Genomic DNA, 13138 nt, shown 5'->3' on the forward strand with positions numbered 1-13138 from the left:
GCAGCTTAACAGCTTCAAGCTTGACAGCCACAGCTTGGCAGAGCATCACGCAAGATACGACTCTGATAGGCGCAATGACAAGATGGATTGACAACATCGCATCGTCTCATCGTCAGCTCAGGTATGCTGTCAACTCGAGTATAAGAAACGGCTTCGTCCTCGCCTTTCCATCAGCTCTTGTCTCTCCAGCCCCATCCGCTCTCTTCTGCCTCTGATCAACTCCTCAAGGTTTCCTCATCATCGCAATGGCCAACCTCCGCCGTCTCGCCCTCGCCATCGGAGCTCTGCTCCCGGCCGTTCTCGCCGCTCCCACCGTCAACAGACGCGCCGAGCCCGCGGCCGCCCCTGGCAAGTACATCGTCACCCTCAAGGACGAGGCCGCCGCCAACGTCGAATCGCACTTGAACTGGGTTGCCGACGTTCATAAGCGCTCTCTGGGCAAGCGTAACACTGCGGGTATTGAGAACAAGTTCAACATCAGCAACTGGAACGCCTACTCTGGAGAGTTTGACGAGGCTACCATTGAGGAGATCAAGGCCAACCCCGAGGTATATTTCACACCCGACTTTGAAGGCCACAGAACCAACCGTCTAACAATCCTCATAGGTTGCTGTTGTCGAGCCCGACTACTACATGTACCTGTCCGACTTCGAGGTCGATGAGCGTGCCCTGACCACCCAGTCTGGCGCCCCCTGGGGTCTGGGATCCATTTCCCACAAGACCTCTGGCTCTACCCAGTACGTCTACGACACCTCGGCCGGTGCCAACACCTACGCCTACGTCGTCGACTCCGGTGTCATCTCCACCCACTCCCAGTTCGGTGGCCGTGTCACTCTCGGCTTCAACGCCTTCTCCGGAACCCACACCGACACCCTCGGCCACGGCACTCACGTCGCCGGTACCATCGGTGGCTCTACGTACGGTGTTGCCAAGCAGGTCAGTACCATCTCTTGATCGATGGACCCACCAGTTCGTCGGACGGGCTATCCCGCTACCGTAGCTAGGGGCTCCCACTCGCTGTTCCTCATCAGACTTTATAATACGCATGCTAACCCAACCCTCAGACCAACATCATCTCCGTCAAGGTCTTCCAGGGTGCTCAGGGCACCACCTCCTCCATTCTTTCCGGCTTTAACTGGGCTGTGAACGACATCACCTCCAAGTCCCGCGCGGCCCGCTCCGTCATCAACCTGTCCCTCGGTGGTCCCGCCTCCACCACCTGGACCACCGCTATCCAGGCTGCCTACACTCAGGGCGTCCTGTCCGTCGTTGCTGCCGGCAACGGTGATGACTTCGGCAGACCCCTCCCCGTCTCCCAGCAGTCCCCCGCCAACGCCCCCAATGCTCTGACCGTTGCTGCCATTGACTCCAGCTGGCGCCCCGCCTCCTTCACCAACTACGGTGCCGGTGTCGACATCTTCGCCCCTGGTGTCTCTATCCTCTCTGCCTGGATCGGCGGTAACTCTGCCACCAACACCATCAGCGGTACTTCCATGGCTGCTCCCCACGTTGCCGGCCTTGCTGTCTACCTCCAGGCTCTCGAGGGTCTCTCCACCCCCGCTGCCGTCACTGCCCGCATCAAGGCCCTGGGAACCTCTGGCCGTGTCACCGGCACCCTCAACGGCAGCCCCAATCTGGTTGCGTACAACGGCAACGGCGCGTAAATTCGCCCACGGTCCATTACTAAACAACATGAAAAGGAGGATAAGGGGTTGCTGCGACGAGAGACACTCTCACAAGTTTTCCTTCTTATTCAAACATGGTTTAGAGTAGTTATCGAGGTTAAAAGGACTCTTCTGAGAACTTGGAGCGATGCATTCAAGTAGCTGAATATAACCTCTTTGAAGGGTATTTAGTCTCACACTGAGTCTGAATTCTCCGTCGTGATTCCATTGAGTTGCATTGAACCCTGTTGGTGACACTAATGACTAGAAATGCTTGGACACAATTTTATTTTAGCATGAAAATGTTTGCCATCAGCAAGTCCAAAGCTAACTTCTAAATCCGTCACCAGCGGGCCATTTGGCATCAAGAGTGTGGCTCCATAGGCCAGTTCAATTTTTTTAACCATTTTTCGAGAGCTTTTACACGTCGTTCAGAGGCTTGAACACTCATGCTTGTGACTGTTTTCCCTTTCTTGATTCTATGGAGTACAGGTTTTGGCTACCTATTATTATTGTGGCTAAGGCTGGAGTATCCAACGTGGCTGACAAGCTATAGGTAGCTCCATAGCTCGAGGGACGCTACGTATTACCACTCTATTATTCGGAACCATCGCGAAGCAAGTCCTGATTGTGCTTACCAGTGTTACCCTCAAGCTATCCTTCTTGATTAGTCTATATCGCATAGAATTGTACGGCCTGGGGCTTGACTTACTCCGACTAGCAAGCGTTTGTCCCCAGGGACTACCATCTCAAAAGACTCGTTAATCACTCCGTACTCAAAGTATCCCAGGCGAGCAATGGGATTCGTCTTGGAAACATCAATCTTTCCGTCCGTTAAAACACTCTCGTCAATGTGAACCCCAATAACCCTCCCAAAGACGACATCGACGGTGCCCATCGGCGGATTACCTGGTAACCGAACCGTCTGCATGTACTCGCACTCGAATCGCACAGGGGATTTGGCAACCATCGGAACAGGTGTCTTCAGGCTCCTCGACCAGATTTTATCCAGACCAGCACGTTCGAACTCGTCCTCTTCAGGTCTGACCGGCTCTGCTCAAATGTTGACACTTTCTCGAAGAGGGTACGTAGCTAGCTGCCAACAAAAGCTTCCGGTGCGTTCTATGTTGTTGACAGTGTCCTTGCGACCCTCAGAGAATGTCTGGTTCGCACTGAACATCACCACCGGCGGATCAAAACTGACGTTGGTAAACTGGCTATATGGAGCCAAGTTATGATCCCCCTTTGCGGAAACAGATGAGATCCATCCGATTGCACGGGGGACAACGCATGCCTAGGCTATTAGCCTCGAAGAAAATGCGAGATCACCCTAGACGTACTTTGAATGGATCATAAGGAAGCCCGTGGTCATTAGCCCTAGGTTCGTAATACATGTTGACAAAGAAAGAAATATTTCTGATGGTGATGCGTTTTGCTCATTTACAATCACAGAGACCGTAGAAAGAGTTTATTGGCTTTTAGTTCTTTCATAATGGACCAAGCTGTGTAACACATGCGATGTCAGCAGCTCCATTTAGCTCGGCTGCTACATTCGGCATTACGTCAGAATGGGCACGTCGGGGTACTCGGTGTTTGCAATGCTTTCGGCGCTTTCGGACTCTTCGGATATGCAAAAAGCACAGTTAATCAACGAATCTTACTTAGAGGCAAGAGTCAATTAAAGGAAGAAGAGATATGGACGAACCTTAACATTCTTCTAGTTTTTCTCGGAATTTTGAAGAGGACTGTTGCGAGGCTCTCATTAGGACTTGAGGAACCGTCACGTCAGAAATTGATGAACCATTACTGAGCTTGCAAGCGGCCTGATAGGTAACCAAACAAAATCAAACCCGCACAATAATGGACCGAAAGTAACTATCCAAAAAACATTTATTGGAAGACCTCACAAAGACCTAAGTAAATATGATAAAGACACGGCCCATATACGATAGTTGATAGGCACAATAGACTCTTTGATCTCGTAACGATTTGTAGCCTCCTGAATCACCGCAGCCAGGCATGCCGTTGGCAATTTATCTTTTGCGATTCGTACGCTTCAAAATTCACATTAAGTCTGACTGAGGGGAGGGGAAAAAGCAATTCTCGAGTTAAAGGCGTGTGCCTGATGATTCTCGTAATGTTTTTATGCAAATTGACCTTGCGCGTCAATATCTTCGCTGAGCTGACATGACAGTTGACCAAATTGCAGATACGTTATGACAATAGGTGATTGTCGCAAGAAGCCTTCCATGTCATGTCGGAAAACTTCATGGTTGCAACAGCAGTCCTACTACCATTTCCTTACACTATTGGCATCTGACTTATAGGGGTTCATGAGATGCCCTAGTATGCAACGAAAGCGTCTCCAGATACAAGGCGTTGCCGTGCTGCTAAGCACTGTAAAGAGCTATCTGCTTAGGCTTCCCAGCCTGAGGAAGGTTGTTTGTGTCTCTGGGAGACTGCAAGAGTCTTAAAACGGCGAGTACATGACTGCGTTCAGGTAACGAGGGAACGAGGCGTTACTAGCCCCTTGGCATCTACCTCTGAGGTTCAGCTCGTCCAGCTGAGCAGGAAAATAGAGAACCTCGGGACAGCGAATTCTTCCATAATCATACTTGCAAATTGCCACTCATATACAACACCATGGGCCAGCATCAGTACAGCGATGTCCCTCACGAACTCGCCGACGTGGTCAATGTCGCGGACACTTCCCCAAGCTCCTCGCTGACACTGAAGGAGCGACGTTTGCTGCGTGCCCTTGGCTGGTACGCTACGGTCACCCTTGCCGGCGGTACGCTGCTCATTCTTGCGTGCGTCGGCTTCTTCTGTTTCCTCTGGTTCAGCAATGAGCGCAACGCCGGCTGGCGTGCCATCGTTGTTGCCGGTTGGCTCACGCGGTCTGTCACCATGACCTCGTTGCTCCTCCGCTGGATCGTGACCGCACAAGCTGCCGCCGCCACCTCCATGGTCGCCGCGCTCCTCTTGCAGACGGCCAAGACTCCACTTCCAAAGGCCGCCGCCGTGTCGCTGTTCGTCTTCTCGAACTCGGGGCCGCATGAGCTCCTGTCGCGCCTCCCCCGCGCTGCCCTGTGTCGGATCAGCTCCGTGTTCTGGTTCCTCGTCATCCTTCTGACCTGCACTACGACGCTGCTACAGTTCACGTCAACCGCTCTTCTGTCCGACGTAGGCGTCGGTACCATCATGCAACAGAAGCCCGTTGACACACCGTACGGCATGGACTTGACAGTTCAGGGCGCTACCTGGGCCGAATTTATGATCGGCCTGGATGAAGTGCGTGGATACCTTGCGACGCGGCCCATCGTATTTCCTGCCTTTGCAGAGTACGCCGAGCCGGCGGCTCCCCGCGATGGCGTCAGTGACACGGGTCTGTCGATACGTGCCTTCCTTCCCATTGACCAGCGGCCTGAACGGGAGCGTACAGTCGGTTACAAGGGCAAGGCCACGTTGCTGGACACTAGGGTTGCATGCGTGCGGCCGCATTTCTCAGGCATACAGGTTAGTAATCACGGGTGGATCTCAGGGGCTGTCTGGACCGACGAAACGGTGTGGCGGTTAAAAACGTGGAACCTCCTCGGCGGACGCATCGGCCGGATCCCATTCAACTGTACCTTCTATACACAGCAATTCAGCAAAGACGGTCTGGTCGCTGCACAAGACGAGTGGCCGGTTAGCCTGTGCAGCATGGCTCTAAAAGACGATCCCAGTATGCGCTTCACAGGGCTCGTCTCAGAGATGGATCCCATGAAGCCCCCCGGGAACAGGAGCTCATATCCGGGCCCTGTATATCTTGTTATCAATACCACCGGCACGGCTGAGGGCTGGACGGACATCAGCAGCAGAGAGAGAAACATGAGCGAGTGGACAACGCTGCAGACTGACGTTACGGGACTGACGTTCAGTATAACGCTCTGTAGCTTTCATCCTAGGTACCAGAACACAAACATAACGGCCTCGAGGCCTCGAGGCGCCCCTGAGCCCGCGGCAACGTGGATTGCAGCATCAAGGACGTACGATACTAGAGCCATCCGGAGGCAGCTGGGGGGTGACAAGGACATGGGATCTTTGACTGACCGTGGCATCTTTGCCCTTGCGAAAAAAGAGTCCTGGCTCTTGCCTGAATACTCCAACATGACCGACGAAGGGGCCATGGGCCGGCCGCCCCTGGAGCCGACATCCGCAAGCCCAGTGAGCAGTGCGGCCTTCGCGGGCCTCCCGGGCTTAGGTGACAGCGGGCGTATGTCGGTGATGGATCCGGTTAATGGAGGGATTCCCGCCTGCGGGTTCTGCGGCGGCAGCCGGTCAACGCTGTCACGGTTGCATGCAGCCGGATTCCAAGCAACGCTGCGAGCTACGGGCAGCGCAGCGCTAGCAATCCAAGGCCTGCTGACGAGCCTGTTCAGAATGTCGCACTACGACCACATGTACCGGTTTGACGTGGCCGCGCGGGCTGAGGTGGTTATGGAAACAGAGGTGATGAGACCCACGGGGCGGGGGTTCTTTACAGGTGTTATGGTGTTACTGGGTGTGCACACGGTAGTAATTGCAGTAGTAGTTATATGGTTCTTGTGGCAGACAGGGGAGGGTGAAAGCATGCTGATCGGGGGGTCATGGGCGGCGGTTGCAAGGGTCTCAGGGCCCAAGGTCAACGGGTGGCTAGGTAGTGCAAGTAGGCTTACAGATAGCGAGGTAGCTGAAGCAATAGGGGTAAAAAAATTAAGGGATATAACAGTAGGGGTAACAGGGAACAATACGCAGGCTTTTTTAAAGTAAGGCTATTAATTAAGGTAGAAAGGGTTAGCTTCAACAATAATCTTATTTAGATCTGAAGAAACGTTAAGGTTTGGATAAGAACAAAGTCAGTAAAGAATTTAAGTAAATCATTTAAAAACTACTCAAGTTAGGATTAAGATATTTTCAGTTTTTAATAGCTACTTAAAAGATAAGTTATGGATAAGTCATATAGATAAGTTTAGAAATTATAAAAGTTACAAAGTAAAATAAATTGTAAGGTAACTGATGTATATATATAGTAAGTTTGCCCACGAGACCGGGAACCAGTCGGTCAGCTTCCGGCCCTCGAGCGGCCGCGCCAGCACCAGAACCTGCGCAACGCGCTCATCATCAATAAAGTGAGGGATCACATTCCTACCCAGAGATCCTGTAGCGCCGGTGACGAGGATGCGGAGTCCGGGACCGCCGCACTTGGAACTTCTTGTCCGCTGCGCCGTCTCCGGGATATCGTCTAACAAGCTCAGTGCCATCTCCTTGTCCCAGTCCGGAGCAGATCCTTCGCTGTCCAGCAGGGTCGCCATGCTGCCGAGCTTTGGCGTGCTCATGGGCAAGCCTAAGCGAGGTGCGTCACCAAACATGCGCTTGACGACTGACTGCAGCTTGACCAGTAGCAGCAGCGAGTTGCCACCGACGCGGAAGAAGTCAGACTCTGGCGATAGTGGCTCGGCCGCCAACAAGAGCTCCGGGAGCACATCAGCCCAAACTTGTGAAAGGCGACGCTAGGTCGGTGTGAAGCTCTTCTTCTGCTCTTCTTGTCTTTTGACGGAGAACCTGATTTCTGGCAGAAGGAACGCCTGCACGGCGTTTCGGTCGATCTTACCGTGTGCAGTAAGGGGCACCTCGTCAATGGGTACGACGATAGCCGGGGCCATATAGTTAGGGAGGGAGTCGAAAAGTCGCGTGTGCAGCTGGTTGATCATCTGGGCAACTTGCGCTTCGCTCTTGTCCTTGTCTGCGATCACCACATGCGCAAAAAGGAGCCCATCATGGTCACTCTCGCCATCACGCAGTGTAACCACGGCGCGGGCCAGCGAACCGGCAGCTACCCTGATGATGACGCCCTCGACCTCTGCCAGCTCAATACGGAACCCGCGAACCTAGACCTGCGCATCGCCGGCGACGCGGCCTTCGATGGCGATCCGGCCGCAGGTATCAAGCCGCCCGTGGTCGCCAGTAAAGTCCATTTGACCCCAACCAGTGGTTTTCTTGCCTTCGGATGTGAGGGGTCCGCGCAGAACTGCTCTGCCACCACGTCTGGCCGGTTGAGGTATTCATTCTGGCCAACACCGGCCCTGCCAATGACTATTTCTCCAGGCACACCAACAGGTACAGGCAGTGGCTCTTCATCCAAAATTTACACGGCGTAGTTGGGCAAAATCCGGCCCGGCACGGGAACGGTCAGACTGGGATCGCGTAAGTTAGTGACGCCCTTCAGGGTCGAAACGGTCGCCTTGGTAGGTCCGCATGTGGTATAGAAGCGCAGGCTCGGTAGCTCCTTGCTCAGACTACGGAACGACTCCAGAAGGCTCTGAGGCGAGCGCTCGCCGCCGAACCAGGCAGAAATTCAGGTTGTGAAGCGGCGCAGACCGTCGGGCGCAAAGCGGAACCACATGCTGTACTCGGAAGGCGTCGCTACAGTCATGGTCACACTATATTCAGCCATCAGACGTGTCAGCTCCGTCGGGTTACCGCGGGCTTCGGCGGGAGCGACAATCAGACAGCCGCCGGTGACGATGGCGGAGAAGATCTGCTTCAGCGAGCCGTCGGAGGTGAAGGCAAACTGCTGAAGCACGACGCGGCCAAGGGTAGTGATGTCTCACTCTCGAACAAAGCCCTCAACCATGGCTCGGGCGCTCGCATACTTTACAACGATGCTCTTGGGTTCGCCGGTTGAGCCACTCGTGAAGATGATGTAGGCAGGGCGCTCCTGCTGGGCAGCCGTTGTAGTTCTCTCCATCATCTTCTGCACCATTGCTGGGAGATCAGATATGTTAATGACAGCTAACGCGTCGTCAACGTCAACTACAATATCCGGGCGGCGTGCAAACGTCTCGTTGTCAGACAAAATGACAGTTGGAACCGCCGCCTTTACGTAGCCCTTTGGGCGTGGGACCGAGACTCTGAGGTCTAGCGGCAGATAGATGGCGCCAAGACGAAAGATGGCAATCATGGAGGCAATCCAATCAGCGGATGGCGTCTGGAACACACCAACCACAGACTGTTCATGGCTCTGATCAGGTAGCGTCCCACGCAGAATGTGTAAAACACTTTTGACGCGGCTATCATACAGTACCTTTCGGTTTAGGATTAGGATTTTCATGCATTTTTGTGGTCAAAATTGTTTCCGGCTCAGCACCGCCCGATTCTTTCCGTCTACCGGTAGACGGAAAGATTTGCCTACTACTAACCCCTTCTTTTACACCACCTACCTCTATACATCTAGTAGGAAACAGAAAGACTTAGCTTAGTTTATAATATAGTTCTAGTTACATGGCTGGTTTGCCTATCGCCCAAATACCTTACTCTACCGTTCACTCAGGATCCCAAAACAACATATTTACCAGTACCTCATTCTCCTCTTTGATCAACTGCTGTGTCATTCCTATATTTCTAGTTCCATGATGATCCACCTTTTTCTTTGCATCCTCAATTTAGCCATGTTTAAGAAACGAGCTTGGGTAACATGAAGTTTTGATTTCTAGAACGTGCTTTCTTGAAGTTTGGTGGCGCATGGAGCCATCTTGTTGATGGATGGACATTTACAATATAAACCTATCTCATTGCTTTCATAAATTATATTCAAGACATCGCGAGCGGCCTTAGTTTGACCATCCGCAACTCTCAACTGTTTGATAATCTGTTCCTGACGTCTCCCTACTCTGTGCTGATTTGCAAGAACTCAGCGGTGACTGGAAGCCCTGCTTATACAGCTTGGTTTACAAGATGAGTCCAGTGACTACTTCGGACGATTGTTATCTCTTTCAATAAATCCGTCGCGTTCTCCCTGCCTTTTTTCCGAGCTCCCTTGATAATATGGTCACATTCCCTACATATCCATTCGATTTCAACTCGGCTGAGCGCGTGCCTCAAATCATGAAGGCTCCCTCGATATAACTCGGATACCCCAGTCTTTGTGATATCAATATTCGCTCTAGAAAGAGACTTGATCAGCGAGCCGAGGGCTATGGAGTTACATCGCCAGCGCTCAATTTCACGGTAGCCGCTTTTGCATCTGCCCGATCTCAGGTTGGTGTACAAATCCATGTAGGGCTTCAACTCGGCGCTGACGAGTCTTTCACGGTTTCTTGCGATTATTTCTAAGCACACATCAGAACCAGCCTTTTACGCCATGATAAACCAGTAAGACCAAGGATTCATCATACCTTGCATGTCTGAGGGCATAAGAAATACGAGCGAGTCGAAGACAAACTCTGGTGCGCCAAGACCATTCATAGAATTCTTACCGGGGGCTTACTGGTGCCTGCCGTAAAGAACTTTGCCGTCACTGTTTGTGTGGCAATTGTTCGTGATTGTGTCCATCATCTGCCTGAAGAGGAGAAAGTCGCCTAGTTCCCACGCTACCGACAGGAGTTCAGACTCCCCCGTCTGGTCCCTGACAGCCTTATTATGAACCCATTTGTGAGCCCAAGGGCGTAGAAGACGTGTTGCATCGTATTTCTCGGTGAGAATCAATAACTGGTACAGACGTTGCAGCGAGAGCTGTTCAGGAATCATCTCGAAAGCCCCATGGATGATGCCAAATAGAATCCTATTGAACGGCAATGGTCGTCCGGCAAAGCAATCGTCCAGTCGCTGCCGTTCGAGGGACGCGACTCGGCGAAACCTCCATACAGCATCTTCTTGAAGATCGGAGACGAGCGACATAGCGTCTTCGAGTCGATTCGATAGGGCTTCAATTTGGGACCAACGCGGACAGTCAAGTCGCCGTCCTTATCATAAGTCACCAACTCGCTCGGTGCTGCCGACTCTGCCGAATCTGACGACAGCTGCTGATCGGCGTTCGTCATTTTGTCTAGGCTGCTAGTTGCTAAGACGTTGCGTCGCCGAATGGGCCTAAGGTATACGACGGGTTGTGCAAAATCTGTTCGAACTTGGCTTGGGATCTGGAAGGGAGGATTTGGAAAATGAATGAGGTTCCTGAGGCAAACCCGACAACTGGCCCTTGTTACCTTGTCGAGGTGTGGTAAAAAAGCAAGTTTGGCGAACGGGACAGCCTGTTCCTTGAGACAACCATGCACGCCCGCAGAAAGCCGCTAACCGATACTGGGGTGCATCTAGTTAGGTAGTAATCACACAACGTTGAGTTGTCTTTCAAGTCAAGTCATGCTTCCCTCGATTGAATATGCATCTACGCAACAATGTTGCTGATCTGATCTGATCTGGAAGACGCACCGAGTAGGTTTAGGAACAGCGTGTGCTTTGATACATGATCCTATCTCCTTGGAGCTTTGCACTTTCCCTTTGATTACAATTAGAAAGTAACGTGGACCCTGAACCAGACTTCTCAACTTGGTAGGCGTAGATGAGCCCTTCATCCAAGTTGGTCTGCCTGATGATTTCTCTTTGAGCTCAGCCCTATGCCGTTCGTTTCGAGACGCATCAAGCTTACTAGTTTAAGCATTGGGTCTCGGAAGGAGATCCGGGGGAAGATCGATCTAGCTGCTGCCAAAAAAAATTGAGCTTGAGATTCTAGAACGGCCCTTGTCAGAGGCGAATCAGGGGATTACTGATTCTGAGGCCGGGAAAGCACGTTGTCACTATGTACTCGCGCTCTAAGAGGAAACCTGTATGACATGTCAGTACCAACCCCCCCCAGTCTTTTTATCCATGCATCAAATCAGTTCATCACGCCCTTGTGATTGCGTTTTCAGGCTTCAGAAGGCGCCTTACTGCGGCATCCCAAGCATTCTCTTCGATCTTTTGGCGCATGGATGCAGAGAGCGACAAACAGTCCAGTGTCTCTAATCTACTGGCTGACCAGATTCTAGGCCACGTGCAAGTTGATAACGAGAGCCTGAAAGAATATTTAGTTCTTCATGTGTACTCTGACCTGCTTCAGAACTGTCGGGCCGAGTAACCGTGTCGCTACCGGCAGAGGGTCAGGCCGTAAAGGACCGCAGCTCCATCGACGCCACCAGGCTCAACGATGGTCGTTCTTAGACTGCTCTAGTTTTACTCAAGCTCAAGGAGTTACACACTGAGACACGGCGACAGTATCCGAAGGGTTGAGCAAGAATATATCTTGTTTCATAAGAAAGGAAATAGAAAACTGCAACTCGGACTTGGTCTCTTTAAAGCACTTGGGATATCAATGAGCCCTGCGGGCCAACCTGTGGCACTAGAATTTGGTGTGTGAAGGGCGCTGTACCGGGGAAATGGTCTGTGGTTAGCGGGTCCTTGTCCCCGCGCGCGCGTAGTGGAGACGCGTCTTCCGAGTAATATCTACGCGTTCATGTCATCATACGGCCCAGTCCATTCAATCTTGGTCACCAACTCACCCGTGAGTCCATTCAACTCTTATCACATAGGCTCCGTAAACGACATATTGGCTAAGACGTTCGAGGTAAAATGAAGCACTCGGGTGAGCTCATTTCATATGTCGCTAACACATTAAGATGAGTAACACCGTGGACTTTAAAAAGATCTGGGGCACTGCGGGTCCTTGCACAGGCTGCGGTAGAAACGGGCAACACGTTGCTGTCAAAGATAGCCGATGCGCTGCTTCCGAGCAATTACGTCTCGCATTATGGACGTGGGATTCGTCCCAGCGCGAGGCCGAAGAGCAGCGACCCATTTTTGAGGCTTATTCGAAAGACTCAGAGCAGCTCCGTCAGACGCATGCCCGCGAAGACGAACATATCAGCTCACTGTACGCCGCGATCGCCGAGGCATACAAACGCCGTACCAGGGCCCAAAAGGAATACAACGCACGTTGGAGGAACCCGACTCACGTCCAACAAGATTTCGCGGCCGCGACTCACAATCTAGCAGCTTCATCGATGCGAACACAGGGCGCCTTTAGTGATTATCGATATGCCACTACAATGGGTATGGTAAACACTACAATGAATTTGGCAACCAAGTCGCTCGACATCATGCAGAACATGATTGAAGAGGCTGTAAAAGAGAGCTGTGAGGAATGGAGCGAGTACGACGATGACAAGGAGAATGAGCAACCTCCAAATGGGTACCATACGCATACCTCGCGGCACGAGCAAGCCAGTAGAAAGCAGAGGTCCCAAGCTGATGCCGTCGACAACGAGACCACAGGAGCTGGCAGTGTGGAACGTTGGCTTGCTGCGACATTGGACACGACCTCTGGGGAAAGCTCACATCCACTGGAAATGGGCGACAACGTGGAATCTCCGGAGTTGGTTCATCTGCCAAATAACAAAGTGTGCCCCAAAGTCTGCATTGAGCCTTCGCCGGCGACTCCATATAGATCCATTAGGCTTTCTGAAGGGCGAATGGGGAGGGAGCATGGCGCGCCAACCCATCGACAACGAACAGCTCGAAACCGAGGATACCGACGTCAACCATACTCTCATTATTGACCAGGAGAGTCGAGTAAAGTTATGGACGACATCCATCAGATACGCCCTTTTTAGTCGCTGACGCGTGCGCGATCCCGTTGTGCTTCC

General features: G+C 52.2%; 4 protein-coding genes across 4 annotated transcripts; 1 reads left to right on the forward strand and 3 right to left on the reverse strand.

The window, feature by feature from the left end:
- Positions 1 to 245: 245 nt before the first annotated feature.
- ColSpa_06802 (alkaline proteinase) lies at positions 246 to 1664 on the forward strand (the record flags this gene model as incomplete). Its single annotated transcript, XM_049273014.1, has 3 exons — positions 246 to 548; positions 607 to 936; positions 1065 to 1664. The coding sequence occupies 3 exons, from the start codon at positions 246 to 248 to the stop codon at positions 1662 to 1664; spliced, it is 1233 nt and encodes a 410-aa protein (XP_049128971.1).
- Positions 1665 to 2261: 597 nt separating this feature from the next.
- ColSpa_06803 (uncharacterized protein) lies at positions 2262 to 2634 on the reverse strand (the record flags this gene model as incomplete). Its single annotated transcript, XM_049273015.1, has 2 exons — positions 2262 to 2288; positions 2377 to 2634. 2 exons carry the CDS (start codon positions 2632 to 2634, stop codon positions 2262 to 2264), a joined length of 285 nt encoding a protein of 94 aa, XP_049128972.1.
- Positions 2635 to 8040: 5406 nt separating this feature from the next.
- ColSpa_06804 (hybrid PKS-NRPS synthetase prlS) lies at positions 8041 to 8646 on the reverse strand (the record flags this gene model as incomplete). The annotated part of the gene is made up of 2 exons (XM_049273016.1): positions 8041 to 8259; positions 8305 to 8646. 2 exons carry the CDS (start codon positions 8644 to 8646, stop codon positions 8041 to 8043), a joined length of 561 nt encoding a protein of 186 aa, XP_049128973.1.
- A 1561-nt stretch (positions 8647 to 10207) lies between these two features.
- ColSpa_06805 (uncharacterized protein) lies at positions 10208 to 10504 on the reverse strand (the record flags this gene model as incomplete). Its single annotated transcript, XM_049273017.1, has 1 exon — positions 10208 to 10504. The coding sequence occupies one exon, from the start codon at positions 10502 to 10504 to the stop codon at positions 10208 to 10210; it is 297 nt and encodes a 98-aa protein (XP_049128974.1).
- Between the last annotated feature and the right edge of the window lie 2634 nt (positions 10505 to 13138).

Source organism: Colletotrichum spaethianum (genome assembly GCF_022836535.1).
Source record: "Colletotrichum spaethianum MAFF 239500 DNA, contig16, whole genome shotgun sequence".
Lineage (NCBI taxonomy): Eukaryota > Fungi > Ascomycota > Sordariomycetes > Glomerellales > Glomerellaceae > Colletotrichum > Colletotrichum spaethianum.